We start from the raw sequence: 23,908 nt of genomic DNA, 5'->3' as shown, positions 1-23,908 counted from the left end.
GTAATGCATAAATGGGTGACAAGAAAAAGTAAAAGACACCATCCACCCCACACAAAAGAGGAGGACATTGGGTTTCACACTGGTTTTACTCACTTTAGTACATCTTTGAGCATTCCAGACTCAGTATTTACTTCCAGGATAAACACAACTATATAACTCAGTATCTTTTCTTTTTCCTAGAAGTTATGGTTGGGAAGGGGGTAGGATGAGTACTAAAAAAGAAAACACAGGGGCACCTGGGTGGCTCAGTCAGTTAAATGTCTGCCTTCAGGTCAGGTCATGACCCCAGGGTCCTGGGATCCAGCCCCTCATTGGCTCCCTGCTCAGTGAGAGGTCTGCTGCTCCCTCTCCCTTTGCCTGTCACCCCCACTGCTTGTGCTCCCTCTCTGTCATATTGTTGGGGCCGATTCCACGTTAAAACCTGTTAAACCCCTAGGGTCTGCCTGGGCCTACTTAGCCATAGTGACTCCATGTTGCCTAGGTAGACATTTTGTTATTTAATAAATGCCTCAGCAGTTACTGATATCAGTTCCAGGTAACTGTTGCTAAAACGCACACCTAAAACAAGGCCATTTTGTTTAATAAACGCCTCAACAGTTATTGATATCAGTTCCAGGTAACTGTTACTAAAACACACATCTAAAACAAGGCCAGACAGGTGGAAACATCCAATCAGCCAAAGCCACATATGTAGAGGTCTGCGGTTGTGCCCTATAAAACTAGCCTGTAAGACCAAGGGGTCGTCACTCTCTTCAGAGGCCCTGGCCAGTCAGTCTGACTTCTAATGCTTGGCATAGAATAAAGCTTTACATAACTTTCACTCTGTCTCAGTCTCATTCCTTTGATAACGGATCCAACAATATAAATAAATAAAATCTTTAAAGAAAAATAGAAAACACATATGCCTTCTTCTGCCAAATTAGGAGACAAAAATAATATCCTGAGCAGCTGAGACGGGCAGAAGAAAGCACAGAGAAAGTGCAACTGGAGTGGTTCAGAGAGCTGGGGCAGGTATTAGAAAGTGGGGGGCCCACCCAAAGTCAAGGGTGAGCAACACTGGATACTGGAACCTCAATGATAAGGGCTAGTAGCAAAAGCCTTATCTATTTGGTTTAGAAAGGCAAAAAGAGGTAAGGCTTCACAAAGCGTCACCTAGAACAAACTTATTTGTAGGACCCCCCCCCTCTCTGAACAGCAGAGAAGCAAGCCTTTGAGTTGCTACACTACCTCCCATATGACCTGCCTATACATATCTATAGTACTAGAAGCTAGTACACAGCATCCAAACATGGATACTGTAAGGGGGAAAAAAAGCAGCAAAATTATCAAGAGATGACTAATGTTCACTAAAAATGTTATCAAGGAACACATGAAAATTATGATCAACATTTCACCATGAATTAATATATATATATATATATATATATGAAGCCATCATCTCCATGATGGAAGAAAACAAAGCAGAAATATAACAACTCAAGAGTAAGATGGCAAGAAACAGGAAGAGATGAAATATGAAAACTCAGGAAAGAAGCAAACAAATCATAGATAATGAAATTGGTAGAAATTCAATGAAGAATAGATACTATGGAACTCATTGTAAGAAACCAGAGAAGGTGAACACAAACAGAAGTGAAGTATTTTTAAAATATTAGAGGGATTAAATAAATAAATAAAATTTAAAAATAAAATATTAGAGGGGCACCTGGGTGGCTTGGTCGTTAAGCATCTGCCTTTGGCTCAGGTCATGATCCCAGAGTCCTGGGACAGAACCTCCGCATGGGGCACCCTGCTCAGTGGGGAGCCTGCTTCTCCCTCTATCCCCCTCCCACTCGTGCTCTCTTGCACTCTCTCTCTTTCACAGAAATAAATAAAATCTTTTTAAAAATATAAATAAATAAATAAATAAAAATAAAAATAAAATATTAGAGGGGTGTCTGGGTGGCTCAGTCATTAAGCATCTGCCTTCAGCTCAGGTCATGATCCCAGGGTCCTGGGATCGAGCCTGCATCGGGCTCCCAGCTCAGTGGGAAGTCTGCTTCTCCCACTCCCACTCCCCCGCTTGTGTTCCCTCTCTCACTGCATCTCTCTCTGTCAAACAAATAAATAAAATCTTAATAAAATAAAATATTAGAAGGAAAATGATAGATATGATAGTTAATGGAAATTTATTACACCTTACACATAAAATGAATCCCTGAAGAAGAAAACCACCATGGTGCAAAGGTTAAGAGAATAAACTGAGTCTGAATCTTGGTTCTGTCTGCTATATGAATTGGAGAAGCTTCTTAACTACTTTGGCTTCATTTCTCCCTCACTAAAATGAAGAGAATAATAGTACCTACTTCACATGGTTGGTATAAAGATTAAGTGACTTAAAAGATAAGAGGCTGGAATAGTACTTGGCACATACCAAGCAATGTCTAAGTTTTCCTTAAATTTGAAAATAATAATAATTTATATTTTAAAATAATAATAAATAAAACAATGGAACAGAACAAATATTTAAAGATATAATTCAAGGAAACTTGCTTGAAGTTGAAGTCTTAGAACTCCATTTGTAAAGGGCACACTGCATACCAGGGACTATCAACTACAGTAGTCGACACTAAGATATATCTTGGGACTTAACAGACTTTGGAGCAAAACAGTGAATAAGATGTCCCTCAATCGTATCCACACTAACAACAATTACACATCAATCCAAAGAAAAAAAGTACCTACATGGGAGCTTTGGCATCCAGGTAGGAGACTGTGAAACCCTGGTGCGGTCCAAGACTAAGAGTCACTCTGAGAAGGCAGATCAGCACTAATGCTGCTGACTTGCTGACCATGGTCCTGGATACAGAAGAAGAAACAGATCTATAGCCCTAAGGACTCAGCTACAGCCCCATTTGCTTTGGTCCTATCATTAGCACCATATGCCCACATGCCACGGGACCCAGAAATCATGCAGAGTATCAAGTTATAGACATACAGACCTTGGTCCTGGCTGTGGACCCTGAAGTAGCCCATGAACTGACTCCAGTCTCTACTGGCCATGGTCTAGAAGTCCTTGAAGGTAAACCCACCAAACTCAGTCAGTAGATTCTTTTTTTTTTTTTAAAGATTTTATTTATTTATTTATTTGACAGAGAGAGATCACAAGTAGGCGGAGAGGCAGGCAGAGAGAGAGAGAAGAGGAAGCAGGCTCCCTGCCGAGCAGAGAGCCTGATGCGAGGCTCGATCCCAGGACCCTGAGATCATAACCTGAACCGAAGGCAGAGGCCTAACCCACTGAGCCACCCGGGCGCCCCAGTCAGTAGATTCTTAAAAAGCCCTACAACTGGGCTCCAGCCCAGCCCAGCCATGGTGTGTAGTCTTGCTGGCACAAGGACTGTGCAGGAGACACTCCAGTCTTCACCCCCACGGATCCTGAAAGGGCCCTATACTAGGCTCCTGTCCTCTTCCCGTGGCAATCTGTAGGCAGGCCTGCTGACACAGGAACCAGACAGAAGACACTAGTGTCTGGACACTCTGAGATCCAGAGGACTCTATGCTCAGCTCCAGATCCTTCATAGCCAACAGGCCAGAAGCCCTAAGGGTCTAGAGTCCCAGCAGGAGATACTCTAGTCTGAAAGAGCCCTATACTAGGTTCTAGGCCCTTCCAGCTGCGGTCTGTGAATAGTCATGCTGACACAGGGACCCAGCAGCAGATACTCCCAGTTGTGCCCCAGAGATCCTAAAGGGCCCTATATTTGGTTCCAACCACATCACAGCTGCAGGCCTGGCAGACTTGCCAGCCCAGAAAACCAGTAGAAGACCTTCCCATCTTCACCTCAGAAGATCCTGAAAGGGCCTTATACTTGGCTCTAGATCCTCTGTCATGCTCTAGGTCAAGTCCTGCTCATCCAGGGACTCCTTCAGTGACCAGGCAGCAGCCCTCCCAGTGACCTGGTGGGAGTCACACCTGCCATGCACCTAGTAATAGGTGCATTGTCTAAAGACCCAGTTGTGGATCCTGAAGAGGATCCTTGTCCCAGAGCCACCCTACTAAACAAGGTACTGGAGAGAGTTCCATTCACCCAGGAACCAGACAGGATCCATACCCACCTGCTAATTATGGCTCTAACCCAGCATGACTGCGATTCTGGAGGTAATCCCATTAGTCCAGGGAATAGACAGAGGTTTGTACCTGTGGAAACCAGTCTATATAGACTGGAAGAGGGTCTGCTTCTTTGAATAGATACCATTTGCAAGGCTACATGGATCATGAAGAATCAGGCAAATATGACACTGCCAAAGGAAACCAATAATATTCCAATAACCAACCCCAAAGAAATGGAGATCTATGAATTACCTTTCAAAGAATTCAAAACAATCGTCTTAAAGAAATTCAGTGAAAGGCATAAGAACATAGACAACCAAATGAAATCAGGAAGATAATGCATGTACAAAATGAAAAGTTTAATAAAGAAACAGAACCCATAAAAAAGAGCCAAAATAGAATTCCCCAAATACAAATACAATGATAGAACTGAAAATTCAAGAGAGCTTCAATAACAGACTTGATCATGCAGAAGAATCATCAAACTCAAAGATAGATCATTTGTTATAAACCAGATAGAACAAAAAGAAAAAAGAATAAGAAAGAGTGAAGAAAGTCTACATGAATTATGGGACACCATCAAGCCAATAAACATTCACACCATGGGAGGACCAGAAGGAAAAAAGAAAGGGAGATGGAGAGAAGTGAGTTGAGGGAAATCAGAGGGGGAGACAAACCATGAGAGACTGTGGACTCTGAGAAACAAACTGAGGGTTTTGGAGGGGAGGCAGGGGTTGGGTGAGTCTGGTGCTAGGTATTATGGAGGGCACGTATTACATGGAGTTCTGGGTGTGGTGCATAAACAATGAATTTTGGAACACCCAAAAGAAATAAAATGGGAAAAAAACTGTGGTATTTTAAAAAAATGATTTTAAAAAATAATAGCTGAAAACTTCCCAAATCCAGGGAGAGACATGGATATCAGGTACAAGAAGTTCAAAGGACCCCAGCCAAGATGAACCAAAGAAGATTACTCTGAAGCATATTATAATAAAAATGTAGAAACTCAGAGATAAGGAGGGAATTTTGAAAGTGGCAAGAGAAGATGACTCATCATACACAAGGGAACCCCAAAAGCTATTAGCAGATTTCTCTGCAGAAACCTTGCATTCCAGAAGAAAGTGGAATAATATAATCAAAGTGCTAAAAGAAAACACTGCCAACTAACCATACTATATCCAGGAAAAATGTCCTTCCGAATGGAAGGAGAGATAAAAACATTCAAGAAAGCTAGACAAACAAAAGCTAAGGAAATCAGCTAGAGATAAAAGCTAGACAAACAAAAGCTAAGGAAATTCATCACCACTAGACCTGCCTTGCAGAAATGCTAAAGACACTAAGCACCAATACAAAAACATGTAAGTATGAAACTCAGTAGTACAGGTAAATACTTAAATAAATTTATAATACCATAACAGTGTAATGGTGGTATGTAAATGACCGCTGTCTCTAGCATAAAAATTAAAAATATATTAAAAATAACTACGACTACAGTAATTATAAAAGGATGTAAAGTATGACATCAATAGCATAAAATGTGGGGAGAGGAGAAGTGTAGAGTTTTTATATGCAATTAAAGGTAATTTCTTACCAGCTTAAAATAGACTGTGCTATTTACCTCATGATAACCACAAGAAATACAGTAGTCACACAAAAGACAAAGATAAAGGAATTAAAGCACACTACTTCAAATAATAATCACAAAGGAAGACAGTAACAGAGGAACAAAGGAAATCTGAAGAGTCAGAAAACACCACCAATATAAGTCCCTACCCTATCAATAATTATGCTAAATATAAAAGGACTAAATTATTCAATCAAAAGACACTAAGTGGCTGACTAGATTTTTTTAAGAACACAAAATCTAATTACATGCTGCTATGAGAGACTCATTTTATTTTTTTTATTAACACATAATATATTATTTATTTCAGGGGTACAGGTCTGTGAATCATCAGTCGTACACAATTCACAGCATTCATCATATAGCACATACCCTCCCCAATGTCCATCACCCAGCCACCCCATTCCACCTCCCTCTCCCTCCAGCAACCCTCAGTTTGTTTGTTCAAGAGACTCACTTTAGCTTTAAAGACTTATATAGGTTGAAAGTGAACAGATGGGAAAAGATACTCTATACAAATGGCAACCAACAGAGAGCAGGAGTGGCTACCCTTTCATCAGATAAAATAGACTTTTAATCAAAATTGATCACAAGGGACAAAGAAGGTCACTATATAATGATAAAGGGATTGACTCATTGAAAGAATATAACAGTTATAAATATGTGTACATCCAACACTGGTATACCTAAATATTTAAAGCAAATATTAACAGAACTGAAGGAAGAAACAAACAACAATGCAATAACAGGACGTCAGTACCCCACACTGAGCAATGGAAAGATCACTCAGAACATCAATAAGGACGCACTGGACTTGACCTATAACTTGGACCAAATAGACCTAATGTAATTATTGATAGATAATAACTATCACTAACTTACTAATGGGAAAAAACTGGAAAATTAACAAATGTGTGGAAATTAAACAACACACTCCTGAACAATCAATGGGTCAAAGAAGAAGTCAAAGTGAAACCAAAAAAATATCTTGAAAGAAATGAAAATGGAAATATGTAATTAAAATCTATGGGGTGTAGCAAAAGCTCATATAAGAAAGAAATTAATAGCAATAACACCTACATTAAAGGGAGTAAAAAAGATCATAAATGAACCTAAATTTACATCTCAAGTAACCAGGAAAAGAAGAACTAAGTCCAATTTTAGCAGAAGTAACAAAGATCAGAGCAAAACTAAATGAAATGGAAACCATAAATAGAAAAGATAGACAAAATTAAGAGGTTTTTTGAAATGTTAAACAAAATTGACAAACCATTAACTAGACTAAAATAAAAAGAGAAAATCAATAAATAAAATTTAAAAATGGAGGAAAAGTTACAATTGACACAACAGAAATACAAAGGATTATAAGAGAGTAATATGAATACCAACAAACTGGATAATGGATAAATTCCTAGAAAAATATAACCTACCAAAACTGAATCATGAAGAAACAGAAAATCCAAAAAATAGTAAGAAGACTGAATCTGTAATCAAAAATCTCTCAATCCAGAAAAGCCCAGGACTAGATGGTTTCACTGGTGAATTTTACCAAACATTAAAGAATACCAACTCTTCTCAAACTCTTCCAAAAAAGTTGGAGAAGGGAACACACCAAAATTCATTTTACAAGGCCAGCACTACCCTAATACCAAAGCCAGATAAGGACACTACAAGAAAAGAAAACCACAAGTCACTATCTCTGATGAATACAAATGCAAAAATTCTCAACAAAATACTACCAAACCAAATGCAACAGCACATTAAAAAGATCATACACTGGGCGCCTGGGTGGCTCAGTGGGTTAAAGCCTCTGCCTTCAGCTCGGGTCATGATCTCAGGGTCCTGGGATCGAGTCCCACATCGGGCTCTCTACTAGGCGGTGAGCCTGCTTCCTCCTCCTCCTCTCTCTCTCTCTCTCTCTACTCTCTCTGTCAAATAAATAAAAATTAAAAAAAAAAAAAAAAAGCCTCTGCCTTCAGCTCGGGTCACACAGTCCCAGGGTCCCGGGATCGAGCCCCACGTTGGGCTCTCTGCTGAGCAAGGAACCTGATTCCTCCTCTCTCTCTGCCTGCTTCTCTGCCTACTTGTGATCTCTGTCTGTCAAATGAATGGATGAAATCTTAAAAAAAAAAAAAATCATATACCATATACCATGACCAAACAAGATTTTTCCCTGGGATGCAAGAGTGGTTCAACACATTCAAATCAATGTGATACACCATGTTAATAGAACAAAGGTTAAAAATTTATATATATCCTCTCAATAGATGGAGAAACAGCATTTGACAAAATTCAAAATCTTTGAATTTTTCATTCAACAAAGCATTGGAAATCTTAGCAGAGTAATCAAGAAAAGGAAGGAAAGGGGCACCTGGGTGGCTCAGGTGATTATGCAACTACCTTCGCTCAGGTCATGATCCCAGGGTCCTGGGATCGAGCCCCACATCGGGCTCGCTGCTCAGCAGAGAGCCTGTTTCTCCCTCTCCTTCTGCCTGCTACTCTGCCTGCTGGTGCTATCTCTCTGTCAAATAAATAAATAAAATCGTAAAAAAAAAAAAAAAGGAAAGGAAGGAAAGAAGGAGGGAGGGATGGAGGAAATCCAAATCAGAAAGGAAGATGTAAAATTGTCTCTGTTTGCAGATGTTACAATCTTATATATAGAAAACCCTAAAGACCCCACTGAAAACTATTAAAACTAATAAACAAATTCAGTAAACTTCACAGAATACAAAATTATAAAAATCAGTTGCATTTCTACATCCTAACAAACTATCAGAGAAATTAAAAAACAATTCCATCATCAAAAATAATACATAGGAATAAATTTAACCAAGGAGGTGAAATCCCTCTGCACTCCCATATTCACTGCAGCACTATTCACAACAGCCAAGACATGGAAACAACCTGTGTCCATCAACGGAAGAATGGATAAAGAAGATGAAAGATGTAGATATAGGCACAGATCAAACAGATGTATTAATGAAATATTATTCATTCATGAGAAAGAAGGAAATCCTGTCATTTGCAACAACAACCTTCTCACTTACATGTGGACTCCTGAAAGAAAGAAAGAAAGAAACTCATAGAAACAGACAATATAATGGTGTTTGCCAGCGGCTTGCTGGGAGAAATACGGAAGTGTTGGTCAAAAGGCACAAAAGTCCAGTTATTAGATGAGTAAGTTCTGGGATCTACTGTGCAGACGGTGACTGTAGTTAACAACACTGTGTTAAATATTTGAAAGTCTGTAAGAAGAGTAAATCTTAAACATTCTCATCACAAAAAAAAAAGAAATGGTAATTATGTAAGGTGATAGATGCACTAATTTTATTATGATAATCACTTTATAATACATATGAGTATCAAATCATATCGTATACCTTAAACTTACACAACATCATCTGTCAATTTAAGCCCAATAAAGCTGGGAATAAAAACAATCATTTGCACAACCAGGTAAAAAGGTAAAGTTACTTAGAAAAGAAAAAAATAATCAAGCTAGCTTCAGGTTTCTCCTCAAAAGCATGCATCATGAGAAGACACTGGAGCACAAGCCATATGACACTCAAAGGGAAAAGAGAAAGCCAAGAGCTTTCTATCCAGCCAAACTGTCCTTTAAGTATGCAGATATAGAAAAGAACATTTGAAAACCCTGGGAATACTGTTCTTGTGATTATTCCTTGAGGAAACTATTAGAACTTCAGCCAATCAAGAGATGCCTTGGAAAACCAAAGCAAATGGACTATAAGTGAGAAATGAATCTATTTAATAATAGAAGTAAAACTAAAACAAACATGAAAATTAGCATACCAGAAGAAAACAAAAACTCAGTCTTTAAGTTGCTTACCTGGTGGTGATAACAGCAGGATAACCAACAGGAAGATGATGGTTAAGCATAATAGCACTCATAACTTATTGACCTATCAACTATGTACCTATCACATATCTATAACCTATCAACTGTGTACAAATTGCTATATAAAACACTGTGTGAGGTACCTGGCGGGCACAGTTTTGGGTGTCTGACTCTTGACTTCAGCTCAGGTTATGATCTCAGGATTGTGAAACTGAGTCCCATGTCAGGTTCCATGCTCAGCACAGAGTTGGCTTGACTGGCTTGAGAATCTCTCTCCCTCTTCTCCACCCCCGCCCAAATAAAGAAGTAAGTAAATAAATAAATATTTTTAAAAAAATAAGATACTGTGTGTGTGGTATATACACACCCATACAATGTACACATACATACATATACATATATAAACACATATATTCACACACACACACATATATATATTCCTAACAACCCACAAGGCAAACACCATGATCCTCATTCATAAACAAGAAAGCTAAAGCTCAGATTGGTTAGGTACCTTAACCAAGATCACACAGCTCAGTGATAAATCCACACTCAAGTCTGACTCCAAAGCCACGCTGCTTCTGATTCTACTGCATTAGAATTCCTAGAACATAGGACAATTGCCTTATTCTGCCTCCTCATCATTTAACACAGACAATATAATAGAATAGCTATTATTCCCACTTTATAGAGGAGGAACAGGAGGCAGAAAGGTGAAATATCTTGCCCAAAGTTACACAGCTATTTAAATGACAGGGCCAGCCCATGTGACTGAGAGCAGAGCGAGGCAAAAGATATGCGATGCAAGCCACAAATTACAATTTCAAATTTTCTGGTAGCCACATTTTAGAAAGTAAAAAGAAATAAATGACCTTAACTTTATTAATTTATTTGCTATAATCCAATATATTCATATTATCATCTCAACATATCTATATTAAAAATTATCTGATATTTTACATTTTTTCCATTTTAAGTATTTAAAATCCAGTGTATATTTTATACTAACAGCACCTATAAATTGGACTTGACACATTTCAAATTTCAGTAGCCACATGGGGTTTTATAGCACTGCCTAGAACCTCCAAACATTGGGGAAAGCTCAGGAGGAGAACTCTGAGATAAACAGGTTAATTTCCTACCAATCTGCTAGGATAGAGGGGCCCTAGAATCAAAAATTAAACTGAATTCTCCAAATCAAAGAATATGCCCAACCTTGCTTTTGTGACCAGATGTTCATATCTGATATTAGGGACCTCACTTGAGTGCATACTGTCACCCACACAAGCATTAGACCAGAGCTAATTCACATCTAGTCGATGGCTGTAACCATTAGAAACTGATGCGCAGAGAAGGTGTGGCCTCCTGGAAGTCACTGCAGATTTGGGGAACACCAGTGACTGGAGATGAGACTGGGTTTCAAAGAATAGACAGAATGCTTTTAAGTCGTAGTCAGACACAAAGAAATCAGCAGAAGGGCCACTCAGAGTTTGCTTAGTCTTATTAGTTTCCCTGACTCCCTGAGAATGCCCAGAAACAGGGACGTGGAAGATGATTTTTTTCCGGCCTCTATTTTAGACTCTGAAGAAAGAAGAACTATTTTGGCAGCACCAGCTGAAGCCCTACCAGCCAGGGCAGATGAAGCTTGTCATTGCAGTCAAGCATAGCTGCCATGTTTAGAGGACTAGGAAGCTGGAGTTCACAGATTCCTTACGAGCCAGCCACCAACACAAGGAAACCCTGCTACCTGCCCATCCAATTCACACCTTAACTTCCCATCAAAGAGGTGGCTGGGGACACCTGCCAGGAGAATGTTGGGGAAGGTGAAACCCAACCCAGGCAAGAACAGTGGAAGGACTGCTTGGTCCTAGAGAGGAATCTTTTCTTTTAAAAAAAAAAAAAAAAAAAAAAAAAGTGCTGAGAGCTCAGGGAACTTCAAATGCCTCTGTTTTATTTTCCTTATGGATGAGATGAATATTTCATGATATACAAAGACCATGAAGAGAACCCATACTCATTAACTGAGAGGGAATTCAAGCTGCAGGGGGCTGGGTGGCTCAGAAGAGCTCCAGAAGGCAGCATCACTCTGGTCCCACAGTAATTAGGCTCTGTTGGTACCCCTTCTCCACTCCAGCAGTTACTCAAGCCCAGAACAAAGTGAAAAAGAGGCAAGGACACCTACATGGAGAGATTATTTAACTGGACTATAGCTTTTCTGCATGGGGGTAGTGCATAGGGTAATGGGAAGTCATACTCTGAAAGCCAGTTATCTGGAGTCCAGAAAGTTGGTAATAGCAGGAAAAGCAGGAAATTTCTTCCAGTTGCCAGGTCAGTTTTCTGAGCAGTGTCCCTCTAACTCTTCACTTGACAGTCTCTCCTTTCCATGCAACAAGAGGCACAAAGAACTCCTGAGCAGGTGTTCCTAAGGGGGTGTCCTCCCTCCCCAGCCCAGCGAGGGGCCCAAGCAAACTCAGACTGGCAAACACTGACCCCAAGGGTGGGAACAGGAACTGAGCAGGACGGACTGGTCATCTGGTCTAAGGCCTTGGGTCGGGTTGGAAACCGCACGTTTTCCAAACCAGACTAGTCTGTCAAGGATTTCTGGGCAGTTTTTGAGTGGGAGAAATGCAACGCTGGCATTTCTGGGACACCGTGATGGATAGAGGAGATAAGATTGTGTATTTAGGATTTGGGTTCTCTCCTCAACTTCAGAACGTGGGATCACTGAAATGCCACTAGAACAGCAGGCCACGCTTTGAGCACTTTGGACTAAGAAAATGTTTTAATCTATAATTTAAATCTGTATGAGTCACAGGGTTGGGAAGATGGTAGTGCTGAAAATGTAAGCTATGCAAGCCAGATAGGCTTCCCTTTATAACTAAGTTGCCAAGGAACACATAAGTCAAAACTGAACCCCTTTACAGAAACTGGCATGCCTTGGGGAACCCGTGACACCTCACACTCTTTACCCTTACTGAAACATTGCCCACTAGGCTTAATCTTGTGAATTACTTTCCCTCGGCATGGCATACATCCTGAATTAATACTGTTGTTGTCGTTGTTAGAATAGCATTAACCTTGCTTAACAATGGACAGTTTTTCAAATTCTCTGGAGATAGCCCCTTCACCATCAGAAGAAAGGCGTAAGTTACCTAAAGCAGTGCCACCCATGAGCTCTTGCAGAACCTCTCCCCAGCTTGCTGCGGGGCAGTAAGAGTCGGGGCAGTAGGAGTCGAAATCCAAAACGTTGTGTCAGGGACAGGCTTTGTGATTCAACCCCCTGCCTTGGTCTCCACCTGGCCCCCTGGCCCTGTAATGCAACCGCCTCCTCCTAGAGCCCCACGCCCTTCTCCTGGGAGCTCTGTAGCATCATCATGTGAACAGAGGGACCTGTCAAGCAGATCTTTCCTGCAGCTTCCTTGCTTCTCCCAAAGAGTAGTTCTGGCCTTATACTGAAGCTAGAGATTTCAGTCAATAACTTAAAATGAGTAGGAGGGTGGAGGTGGAGATGGGCTCTCTCAGACTTCCAGCTGGGTCCCCCCACAACATCTCACACTCTGGACACAAGCTTCCTTCCCTGCTTTTCTCATCAGGGTCTGCTCAGTGTCTTTGGCACTCTGCCGTTTCATCAGCCCCAAAGAAACTCCCACCTCTTGGTTTCCCGAGTAACTTTCTAGCACTGGTTTTTCTGAACCTACTTCTCACTGGTTTGGTGACCTCATTCTCTATGCTGTTAAATTCTCTGATCACAGTCTCTGCATAAAAGGGGAGGTTCACTCTACATCCACAGAGGTTCCCGTGGGGCCCTGGCCCTTGCAAGAGGCAGGTCAATCCCACACATGAGCCTAGAAGCCCCACTGTCACTGATGGACAGGGCAGCAGAAAACCCACAAGCTGTGTTGGCATGCTTGCTACAGCATCAGCTAACCCAGCAGCAGAGCGGCCCTGCCTGCTCAGGGACTAAGTCCAGCATTGACACATCAGGACCACATCCTCAGAAGCTTCTCAAGTTTCCACACACAAAACTTAGGCCACTTCCCTGGGTGGTAATAAACTTCTGCCTGGTTGCTAGGCTGACAAATTCACTAGTAGTATCAGGAACTGCCCCTGGACCAGACAAATAATGAAAAAGATACCATCCATCCCTATCTAGTGCTTTTGTTTCTAAAGATACAGAAAACCACACTGGGTAGTTGTGTGTTTTTTGAATCCCAGATACCTGGAGGGCGCTTTCCTTTCAGTTTCCTTAAATTCCAAGTAATTACACTGTCACCATCCTTTACGGCAAATTCGGGAAAGTCCACACACTCTGTTCTCTCTGCAAATGCATGGAATCTGAAACAGGAAGAGATTCGCAACTTTAGGCTAGTAGTGCTATTTGTGCATGTCCACTCATTCTCCCAGGACTGTGACCTTGCTCTGCTGTGGCGCCAAGCATCTTAGATGTTTCATGGCTTTTCCCTGTACCTGCAGTTCTCCCAAAACAAAAGACAGGGAGGCAAAAGAGAAGAGAGAACTGTGAATGGTGTTGGGATTTTAACAGATGACTCTTCTCTTAGAGGGAATTAACCCAACCAAATGGTATGTATTGACCCTAAAAAAACAATACCCTCTGCTTTATATTTATCCTTCTGTTCCCAGGGTTCAATCATGTCAACACAGTGTTGACAAGCCAACAGTCTGAGGTCCCAACAGTGCCCGTGGCCCTGCGGGTTCAGTGTTGAAAAGCTGGCGACAACAGGCACCACTGGCTTGTCTGCCAAATGCCAACGGGCTTCAGTCAACTTTAATTCGGCAAATAAGCACTTCCCCAGAAGCTAGGCAAAAGCACTAGTGAAAAGAATTCTTGTGTGGAATTTTTAGCACCTGACTCCTCGAAATGTGGTCTGAGGAGTTGCAGCAGCACCTGAGAGCTGGTTAGGGATGCCCATTCTGAGGCCCTACCTGGAGCTGCTGAGTCAGAATAAGCACTTTAACAAGATCCCAGGGGGATTCAAGAAGCACTGGTCTGGTCTACAAAATGATGGGCTAAGCACACCCTTGACACCAATTACTTGGAATCCAAAAAGTCAGTGATAGCAGGAAATTTCTTTCTGATCAACAGGAGCTCTCTGGGTAATGTTCCTCTAGTCCCTCAAGAGTTCCACCTCTGCCTCTTCTTCAGCAGGAAGAGAATCCTGAAGCAGGGGCTTGGGATAGATAGTTGGATGCACAGATGGTGGGAGAGGTGTGGGGGCTTTACCTGGATCATGGAAATCCTCAGTCCTATCTGTTTCTAGAGGGTTTCAGGTGCAACTAAAACAATGACAACGGCACTCAACAAGCCAGCCTTGTCCCAACAGCCCTTCATGAGGCCAATGGACCATTAACCTGGCCATCCCTGCCTCCCACAGGTGCTTCCACTGGAGCGGACATGGCCAACTTCCCCTGTCCTTTGACTTCCTTACAAAGCAGGCTGAGGTTTGTGCTGCCAGACCCCACACCCTGGGTACCAAGGCCTTTGATGCCCAGGACTTTCTACTCTCTGATCTGTTCTCCAGACTAGAAAACAGGGTAACTCACTTATGCAGACACCAAAACATGCTTTGCAGGTCGGTGGCTCTATTCAGACATGGACTTGGGCACAGGGGAACCAGGAATCCAGCCTCCCTGCAAGCTGAGATGCTCAAGGCACATCCTTTGGAGTTCCCTAATGACTGCTCTTCAGCTGAGGTTCAACAGCCAAGGGTGTATGGTGGCCAACCCAGAGACTTGGGGATCTGGCAGGCATGGAGCAGGCAGGAGCACCACTGGCTGGGGGCTGGGCTCACTTGGGAGGGCAAGAGCAGGAACAGAAAAGCATGTCTATATGTCATCCTCTTCTGCAAAACTCACACTCAATAGTACATGGCCTAAAAGTCAGGAGCTGAACTGCAGGTCTTCCCATGTTAAATTACACCCTAACCTATCACCTGCCCAGAGAAAATGCCCCATGTGAATTAAGCAGAGGACCAACAAGACAGGTGGGCCTGCCAGTAGCCTTTTACTCTCTCCAGTAGCAAAAGTAGGACAGTGAGCCCTCCTGTATTTGAGGGGATTTAGGAACCCAGAATCAAAGCCAAACATCTAATGTTCAAAGACTTCAAAGTGTTTTAATGGTAACCAGAGCAGTGGTCTTCAGAATCATCAGGGGTCCTGTTAAGAATGAATATTCTTGGCCTTCCCCTAGAGCTCAAAAATTAGGATCTCTAGGGCTATGGCCAAGGTATCTGCATTTTTTTTTAAGATTTTATTTATTTATTTGACAGAGAGAGATCACAAGTAGGCAGAGAGGCAAGCAGAGAGAAAGAGGAGGAAGCAGGCCCCCCGCCGAGCAGAGAGCCCGATGCGGGACTCGATCCCAGGACCCTGAGATCATGACCTGAGCTGAAGACAGAGGCTTAACCCACCGAGCCACCCAGGCACCTCAGGTATCTGCATTTTAATCAAACTCCCTGCGTAGTTCTTCTGCAAAGTGAATGATTAAATGCCTAGTCCCAGGATCCCCTCTATTATGTAGAATCACCTGTAAGGTGAAGCCCTCCACTCTGAATTATTTTTTTTACAGATTATTTACTTATTTATTTGACAGGCAGAGATCACAAGCAGGGAGAGAGGCAGAGAGGCAGAGAGAGAGGAGGAAGCAGGCTCCCTGCTGAGCAGAGAGCCCGATGTGGGGCTCGATCCCAGGACCCCGGGATCATGACCCGAGCCGAAGGCAGAGGCTCAACCCACCGAGCCACCCAGGCGCCCCTCCACTCTGAATTATTAACAAGCTCCCCAGGCAAAGGTGATAAGCAAATTTGGGAACACGTGCTCAAGGGCAGGAATTGTACCCACTTCAGACAGGATGACTGAGACAAGGACTCAGTCATTCTCCTTATAAATGCTTAAGTACCTGATCTCTCTCCACAAGGGACCTAAACCTATCCACACAGACAAGGTGGTGGGTGTGTTTTAAAATGTAAATTCAGTTGTTATTCAGCTACAATGAGGCCACCAGATCAGTATAACTGCCACTGAAAATAGAGGTTGCTACTCACAGTTCCTGCTATAGACTAGTATTGTGGTCCCCAACCCCCAAATACATATGTTGAAGACTTACCCCCAATGTAATCACATTTGACCATATCTGGAGATAGAGCCTCTAGGAGGCAATTAAGGTTAAATGAGGTTATAAGGCTAGGGCCCTGATCTAATGAATTAAGTACCTTTTCTTTTTTTCTTTAAGATTTATTTTAGAGAAAGAGCATGCACACAAGTAGGGATGGTCAAGAGAGGAAAGGAGAGACTCAAGCAGTCAAGCAGACTCCCCACTGAGCGTAGCTCAACTCCCCATGGGGCAGCTCAATCTCAGGACCCTGAGATCATGATCTGAGCAGAAATCAGGAGTCAGACACTTAACCAACTGAGCCAGCCACCCAGGTGCCCTGAGATTAGTATGTTTTTAAGAAGATAAACCAAAGACCTTACAGGTGTGTTTGTGCTTGCTCTCTCTCTCTCTCTCTCCCCCTTCATCATCCTTCTTTCCCTCCCTTTCAAGTGAGGATAAAGTTAGAAGGCAGCCTGGAAGAGCTCTCGCCAGAAACTGAATCAGCCACCACCTTGATCATGGACTCCCCAGCCTCCAGAAGTGTGAGAAATAAATTTCTGTTGTTTAAGACATCCAATCTGTGTTATCTGTTACAGTGACCCAAACTGACTACTAATATAGCTCTCAAGAGGCAGGGGAACACACCACAGCACACTACACTATGCCACACAGGGCAGCACCAGGGCTGGTCAGGAGGCATGAGGGAATAAGGGGAAAACACAGGCAAGATCCTGCAGAATGGAATGGGTGAGGTTTAGGATGGGCAGCTGAATAATTTCAGTGGGTTCTGGATTGTAGGAGCTGTGCCAAGATGTCCAGTACCCAGCCCTGGCATGAACGGTGCAGGGAAATAGAGGTCCTGAGCATGAGTGACTGCTGGCACCAAGGCGCTCTGGATCAGTTAGCTTGCGCAGGAATGGTGCACTCCTGGGTGAGCCATCTAAACTCTCTAGAAATTAGCTACCCTGGGAGGGAGCAGTCTCTCCAGGGTTAGCAAGGACCCCTGATGAAAAAACCACCAGAATTACAGAAAATAACAAGGCAAGATTCATACCAGGTAGAGAAGAAAAGGCCTGGAGACTAAAGACTACTGGACGGAGGAGAGCACAGGAACAGACTGGTTAGGAATATCACTGCTGATCATGCGCAAGCAGGCAGTTTGCCCACAGTCACTCAAGAGCGCATTTTCTGCCTACCTGCTGTGGGTCTTGGCACTCAGATCCTTTAAGAAAGCAATAGTGCTTTCTCCTCTGGCATTGAAGGACACTGGGCAGACAGGACATGGGATCTCCAAAGCCCCCTGAAGAAGGAGCCCCTTGGTTTGCTCAGGAACATCTCCCACCACAAAGTAGTAAATGGATTCAATCTGCAAGACAAGAGTAGCAACAGTTTATCTCCCTGAAGTGCCCTAGACTTGTACCAGACTCACTGGCAGTATACTTTCTACAAAACTGCCTTTGCTCCTGGGGGTGGAGGGACAGCAGGAGTAGCAGCACAGGTCCACGTTTGGTGACGATATTTGGGGGCCAAAGTCAGGAAGTGAGATATTCAAGGCCTGGTGTCAAGGTCTGTTGGCAGTGGTCACAATCTCGGGTCTTACGTGGGAAGGACAGGATAGGCCAGTGTGGGAAAGAGCTTCCACTAAGTCCATGGATACATGAGACAGGTCAGGAGTGGCTATTTTCAACACAAAGGAAGTGTGGGCACAGTTACTGTGGGCAGGAAGCTTACAAACCATTTCCCACTGTGGTGCCAGAATTCTACAATACAAATTCATCTCTCCTCAGTCTGAGGCAGAACAGGGGGAAGGAGGGCTTATTTCCACTTGGCTCATGCTCTGCTCTCATGTCACGGGGAAGCACACGTGAGGGAAGATAAGGCTGCCTGACTTCATGCAGCAGGTCAGGGACAAAGTCCACACACTGGGCCTTGAGTCTCACCACCACACCAGGCCATGAGGGGGACAGGAGAATGAACAAACCCATGTCAGGAGCCCCACCACACACACGCACCCCAGCCTTCAACGAGGGATTTGGGAGATGCACACCTCACCCAGGTAGAAGACAATCCCATAATGCTCCCTGCTTCATTTAGAGACACGTTAAAATCCACCCAAGGGGGCCCCATGACCAGAGTCCCACCCCAACCTCAACCACGCTGCCCTCCTCTTCCGGAGGATTCTGCCTTCCAGAGTGCTTGACTTCCCTGCCACTAACGAGTTCTGTGAACTTGGGGAAAAGGATAGAAGTTCAGTTTCCTCACTTATAAAAAGGGAGGTAATGTAGTGTACCTCGTGACTGAGTTTAAACAAGACGACCTGCACTTATGCATGCATAGTTCTCAGAAAGTTAAAAACCCAGAGAGAGCCAGAATACATGCCATCTACATCCACCCCTTAAAACACCTTGACTGTTTCAACAGAAAACTGGGGAAGAATCCCCACAAAATGCACTGGGTTTGAAGGGATAAATAGATGTCATGGACTCATGAGCCTTTCTCTGCTCTAATCACAAACCCCTGCTAATGACGGTACACAGGTACTTCAGTTTGACCTCAAACCTGGGACTTAAACCCACCTGACGCAAAGAGAAGAGGACTTATGGTCAGCTCCCCAGCTGGCTGGGCCCCCCTGTCTGCAGCAGCTGGGGCTGACTGTGCCCACCCCACCCCCATGACTCTTTCTCTCAGGCCTTTCAAACCTGATACCTGATTTTATTTATTTTTTTTTAAAGATTTTATTTATTTATTTGACAGAGAGAAATCACAAGTAGGCAGAGAGGCAGGCAGAGAGAGAGGAGGAAGCAGGCTCCCTGCTGAGCAGAAAGCCCGATGTGGGGCTTGAACCCAGGACCTGGGATCATGACCTGAGCTGAAGGCAGCGGCTTAACCCACTGAGCCACCCAGGCGCCCCATGATCCCTGATTTTAAAAAGGACCTAATGGGAAGTAAAGACAGAGCAATGTTGTATATCTCTTGCAGCCAGTTGCCAAGAAGCAGAAAAAAATACTGAAAGGAGGAAGAAATGGTGATCTCTGTATCCCTTGTTAGGGAACTAATATTCTCTCAGCAAATGCATTCTCTTTCCCTTCTCCCTGCTCCCCCACATTACTTTGTGTGAGAGGGGTTCAATGGGCTCCCCTTTGCGGCACTGTTATTAGTGTTCCAGCTGGGTTGGGCCCAAACTTAGCATGGGGATGGGTTCAATCTCACATAAGGATCTAAAATCACATGTGGCCCAAGAGAGGAGAATAGGCACAGGGAGTATTTTGTAAGATCTGTTAGCTAAACCGGGAGGTGAGTGAGGACAAACATCTCCACGTGGTCCGTCTGCGGCTTCTGACACTGTGCACCTCTGTTGCACGTCATGCCAACTCAGCTTCTCTGCACGGGCAATGACCTGAGATCAGACAAGAGTCTGAGATCCTTGTACAGAGATGTTTTTCCCTTGAGACTGCATCAAGCTAAAAATTGCTGTAGCCAGCAGAATCAGGATTTCCTTTCCTTTGCTCAGGCTCCAGGGTTATTCACTATTCATTAAGTTCATTTCTCAGCTGCTTAATTGCCTATGTTTTCAGTTATCTGTGCTACAGACTTCCTGGGACGTGCTCTACAGTGAGACCACCTATCCCATCCCCAGTCCCCTCTGGCACACTGTCTCCCTGCCTCTTCCTTCCACTCACAGAATGACACTAACAAAACAGGAGAGGAAGGTAAATATGCCACCTAGCCCCATCCTCCACCAAGTGGCAAAATGCCTTTTAAAATGACATGGCTTTGGGGTCATCTGCTCTTTGGGATGATAAACCAACATGAATTCTTTTTTTCAACACTCACAGGAGTCCTGTGGAAAAGGAATTCTTGTTATCACACCCAGTTTACAGATGAAGAAACAAAGGACTGGACAGGTGAATTGACCTGGTCTTTCAGCTAAGAAATCCAGCTGCCTGACCCCGTGAGCTTCTGCCTTTGCTTTCAACCACTTCATTCTGTCGGCTCATCATGGCAAAGCTGGTCACCTCTTAGAAACCGACGTGAGTGGTGCCAGGGTGGCTCAATCCGTTAAGCGTCTGCCTTTGGCTCAGGTCATGATCCCAGAGTCCTGGGATCAAGTCCCACATGGGGCTCTCCTGCTGGGAGAGTCCCTATGGGGAGTCTACTTCTCCCTCTGCTTTCCCCTTGGCTTGTGTTCTCTCATGCATTCTCTCTCTCTCAAATAAATAAAATCTTAAAAAAGAAAAAAAAAAAAAAGAAAGGAAAGGAAAGAAATGGATGTGAATCCCAAAGCTGTACGAGCAAGATCATGGGATAGGAAGGTGGCCAGAGATGGGCACTCTTTTCACTTTCTTGGCTCTCACACCATCCAAGGCTCCTAGTCCCTGGTATCAACGTCACTGACTAAAACCTGGGTGAAGTGGTATGGGTTTAGGGGAACTGTCCTCAAAGGAATCCTCTCCCCTGACCCAGTACCTCTGAGCAACTCGGGGCAAGGGCCAGTCTGAGGATCAATCAGCAGCAGCAGCCGGACCAGGAGCAGCTTTCTCACTGATCAGCATTCTTCCCTAAATGCTAATTTGTACTGAATTTGTTAACACAAGATCTAGAAAATATTTGGGGTTCATTCAGCTACTGTACTGGGAGTCAAAAACTCTTGACACTTCACGTAAAAGGGGGTAGAGCGTTTGTTCCCACTTGAAATGCCTTATTCTGTCTGGGCCATTTGCTCTGCAGCTGCCCCAGGCAGCCTGCACTCAGCCCAGGCAAAGGGGCCATGACATCTTCTCAGACACAGGTTTGGGGGAAAAGAAGAACCAGACTGGGAATGGCTGCTTCCACCCTGGCTGTCCTCTGTTGTGGCCTGTCAGAAGTCTCGGGCTGTCAAAACCTCCGCTCTGCAAGAATCAGAGTCAAATGAAAGTCACCCAGAACGGCAGTGAGAGGCCTAGCAAAATTCTGTCTTGTTCTTCATACAACTTTGACTGTTTCAACAGTTTTGACCAACTCCAGACCTTGGATCTGACTTCCAGATCTTTCCTGTACCTGTGGTAGCCATTTCCTTATTCAGCCCATTTTGATTTCTGATCCCCCCACCCCATGGTGGTAACTGACCTTTTGATTCCAGCTCAGTTCTCCAATTCCTCCTAACACCCTCGACCACCAACAACTTTCTGGCCTACCAGGTTTCAGGGTCCCGGTCTCCAACCACTATCCCCATGGGAGTCATACAAGGCTTAGCAAATTCACCTGCCTGGTTCCATGCAGACTACCGCCTTTCCATTCAAAAAACCCAAATCTGTACCATAGCAAGGGGAATGGGAATTTCTTGGACCCACATCTAGTCCCAATTTCAAGAATATCAACAGTACTTCTTTCCCACTCCTTCAATCTTCAACAAACATTTACTGAGCCCTTGCCAGGCACCACCATTTCTAGGGACACAAAGGTGAAAAGATCTGATGCCTGGCTAAACCACAGCCATGCTTGTGACTGGTATGGTCAGCCCCTTCAGTTTACTGTCCAGTGGTGAAGGTTCCTTATGGAATCATAGGGGTCTGGCTCTAATTCACCCATTTACTCCCCCAGTGAAGAAGATACTTTTTTAAAGTAAACAAATGTATCCCTATCAGCCGGATAGAAGAGAGGCTGAGACACCAGAAAGAACTACACAGGTACCCTTTGGGCAGATAGCCTTCTGCTGAAAGCAGAAGGCAAGCCCCCTCAGTTAGCCTTCGTAGGCAGCTAGGAATCAGGGCTTTGGATAACCAGGCTTCTCTTTCCAAACAATCCCTCCCATCCTGGATCAGCAGGCCTTTCCAGGGCCTCCTGGCACAACATCCCTCCTCATTAAGGCCAGGGAAGCTACCAACATCCCAAAAATGCACACTGGGACAGAGAATAGTGCAGAGCAGAAAGCCTGGGCTAGACAGCATACCCTGGGCTCTGAGGACAAGGCCAGCCCCTTTAAAACGTCAGAAATTGCCTCAGTACCCCACTGCTGCCCTTCCCATGAGCTAGACCCTTTTGCACAGGAGCCAACAGAATACCTCATCCATCAATAGTGTTCTCCACGTGCTGCCATCAGAGCTGAGATTCAGGTAAACCCCACCTTGCCTGGCTCCTCTAGATTCGAAGGCTCACCCTCAGTCATCCCTGCATGTTTGGTCTTCTGGCCCGACTATGGGAACAAAGCCCAGTTCTGAAAGAGGCCAGTAGCCTCTGAGGATCTTCCTTTACCCTCACCAAATGCCATCAGTTAGCCCTCACTCTTCATGTGAATCAGATACAAAAGCCCAACTTCCATGTTAATCTTTGAACACAAAACAGCCACTCATTCTTCTCAGGACTCACTTATGGGAAATGCTAATCCAAAGCAGGTTATCATCAGTGGCAAAAGTCTGGGTATCTAGATTTACCGTTCAAAAGTTTCTTAAGCCTTGTATCTTTTCTGGTTATAGAAAAAACCAGCTACATGAATCAATCTGAAACTCAGTGGGGTGGGTATGAGGCACAGAGCAGAGGGGCAGCCCATTAGGGGAACCCATTCCTCTGCCCACCCCCTGCACTTCACAAAACATGGGGCATAGCACTTTTATATAGGAGGCAGTTGCAGTTACTAGAAGGTTCCCATAGACCACATCCAGATATAAGCTCTAGGAGGAAGGATTCAGTGGTCTGAGTATGTTTTATATTTACCATACTCCAGAGTCTCTTCTCAGGATTTTTTAAGTGGCATTTGATAATCAGTGCCTATTACTCTCTTTCTGGGTTCTTCCTCTTCTATAGGACTTGCTGGGCTGGGGATGAATCCAAGAAAGGAGAAGCACAAACCAAAGGAAAGTAAATAGAAAAATCAAAGGTCACTGGGAAATCTTCAAGTCATGAAAGGTCACCAGAGTCAGCTATGACCGAGGTAGTTAGGTGAACAAAGAAACAGAACACCCGTGTGTGTGCGTGTGTGTGTGTGTACACATACGTACATGCACTCACCCAAGAGCCTGTGTAATGTTCCATTTCTTGAATGCTTATTATAGTGTCCAGACAATTGAAATTTTACAGATGTTAAAACAAACTTTAAAGGCCAAAGAACAAAGTAGCTTCTATTTTGTTCTTTAATGGGAACCATTTGTTCCTCTGGCTTCGAAAGGATAAACAATGCATTTCCAATTTTAAACCATCCTCCTCAGTATCAATAAACAGGCTGGTGACCTGTAAGAGCTACCCTTTCAAGGTGCC

At 43.8% G+C, this 23,908-nt stretch overlaps 1 protein-coding gene across 1 annotated transcript in view; it reads right to left on the bottom strand.

The window, feature by feature from the left end:
• Window positions 1-23,908, bottom strand: part of LOC111155902 (von Willebrand factor A domain containing 3B) — a 214,990-nt gene that overhangs the window by 171,851 nt on the left and 19,231 nt on the right. Inside the window, exons 5-6 of the mRNA XM_022516368.1 lie at window positions 17,875-18,044; window positions 13,787-13,902 (exon numbers count right to left, since the gene is read on the bottom strand). Of these exons, the coding sequence (XP_022372076.1) occupies window positions 13,787-13,902; window positions 17,875-18,044 (286 nt within the window). The remainder of the gene's footprint in view (window positions 1-13,786; window positions 13,903-17,874; window positions 18,045-23,908) is intronic.

The sequence above is a fragment of the Enhydra lutris genome, unplaced genomic scaffold (assembly GCF_002288905.1).
Source record: "Enhydra lutris kenyoni isolate GAN:26980312 unplaced genomic scaffold, ASM228890v2 scaffoldscaffold44, whole genome shotgun sequence".
Classification (NCBI taxonomy): domain Eukaryota; kingdom Metazoa; phylum Chordata; class Mammalia; order Carnivora; family Mustelidae; genus Enhydra; species Enhydra lutris.
Note: the sequence above shows the minus strand (reverse complement) of the source record. Positions and strands in the feature narration are given on the sequence as shown.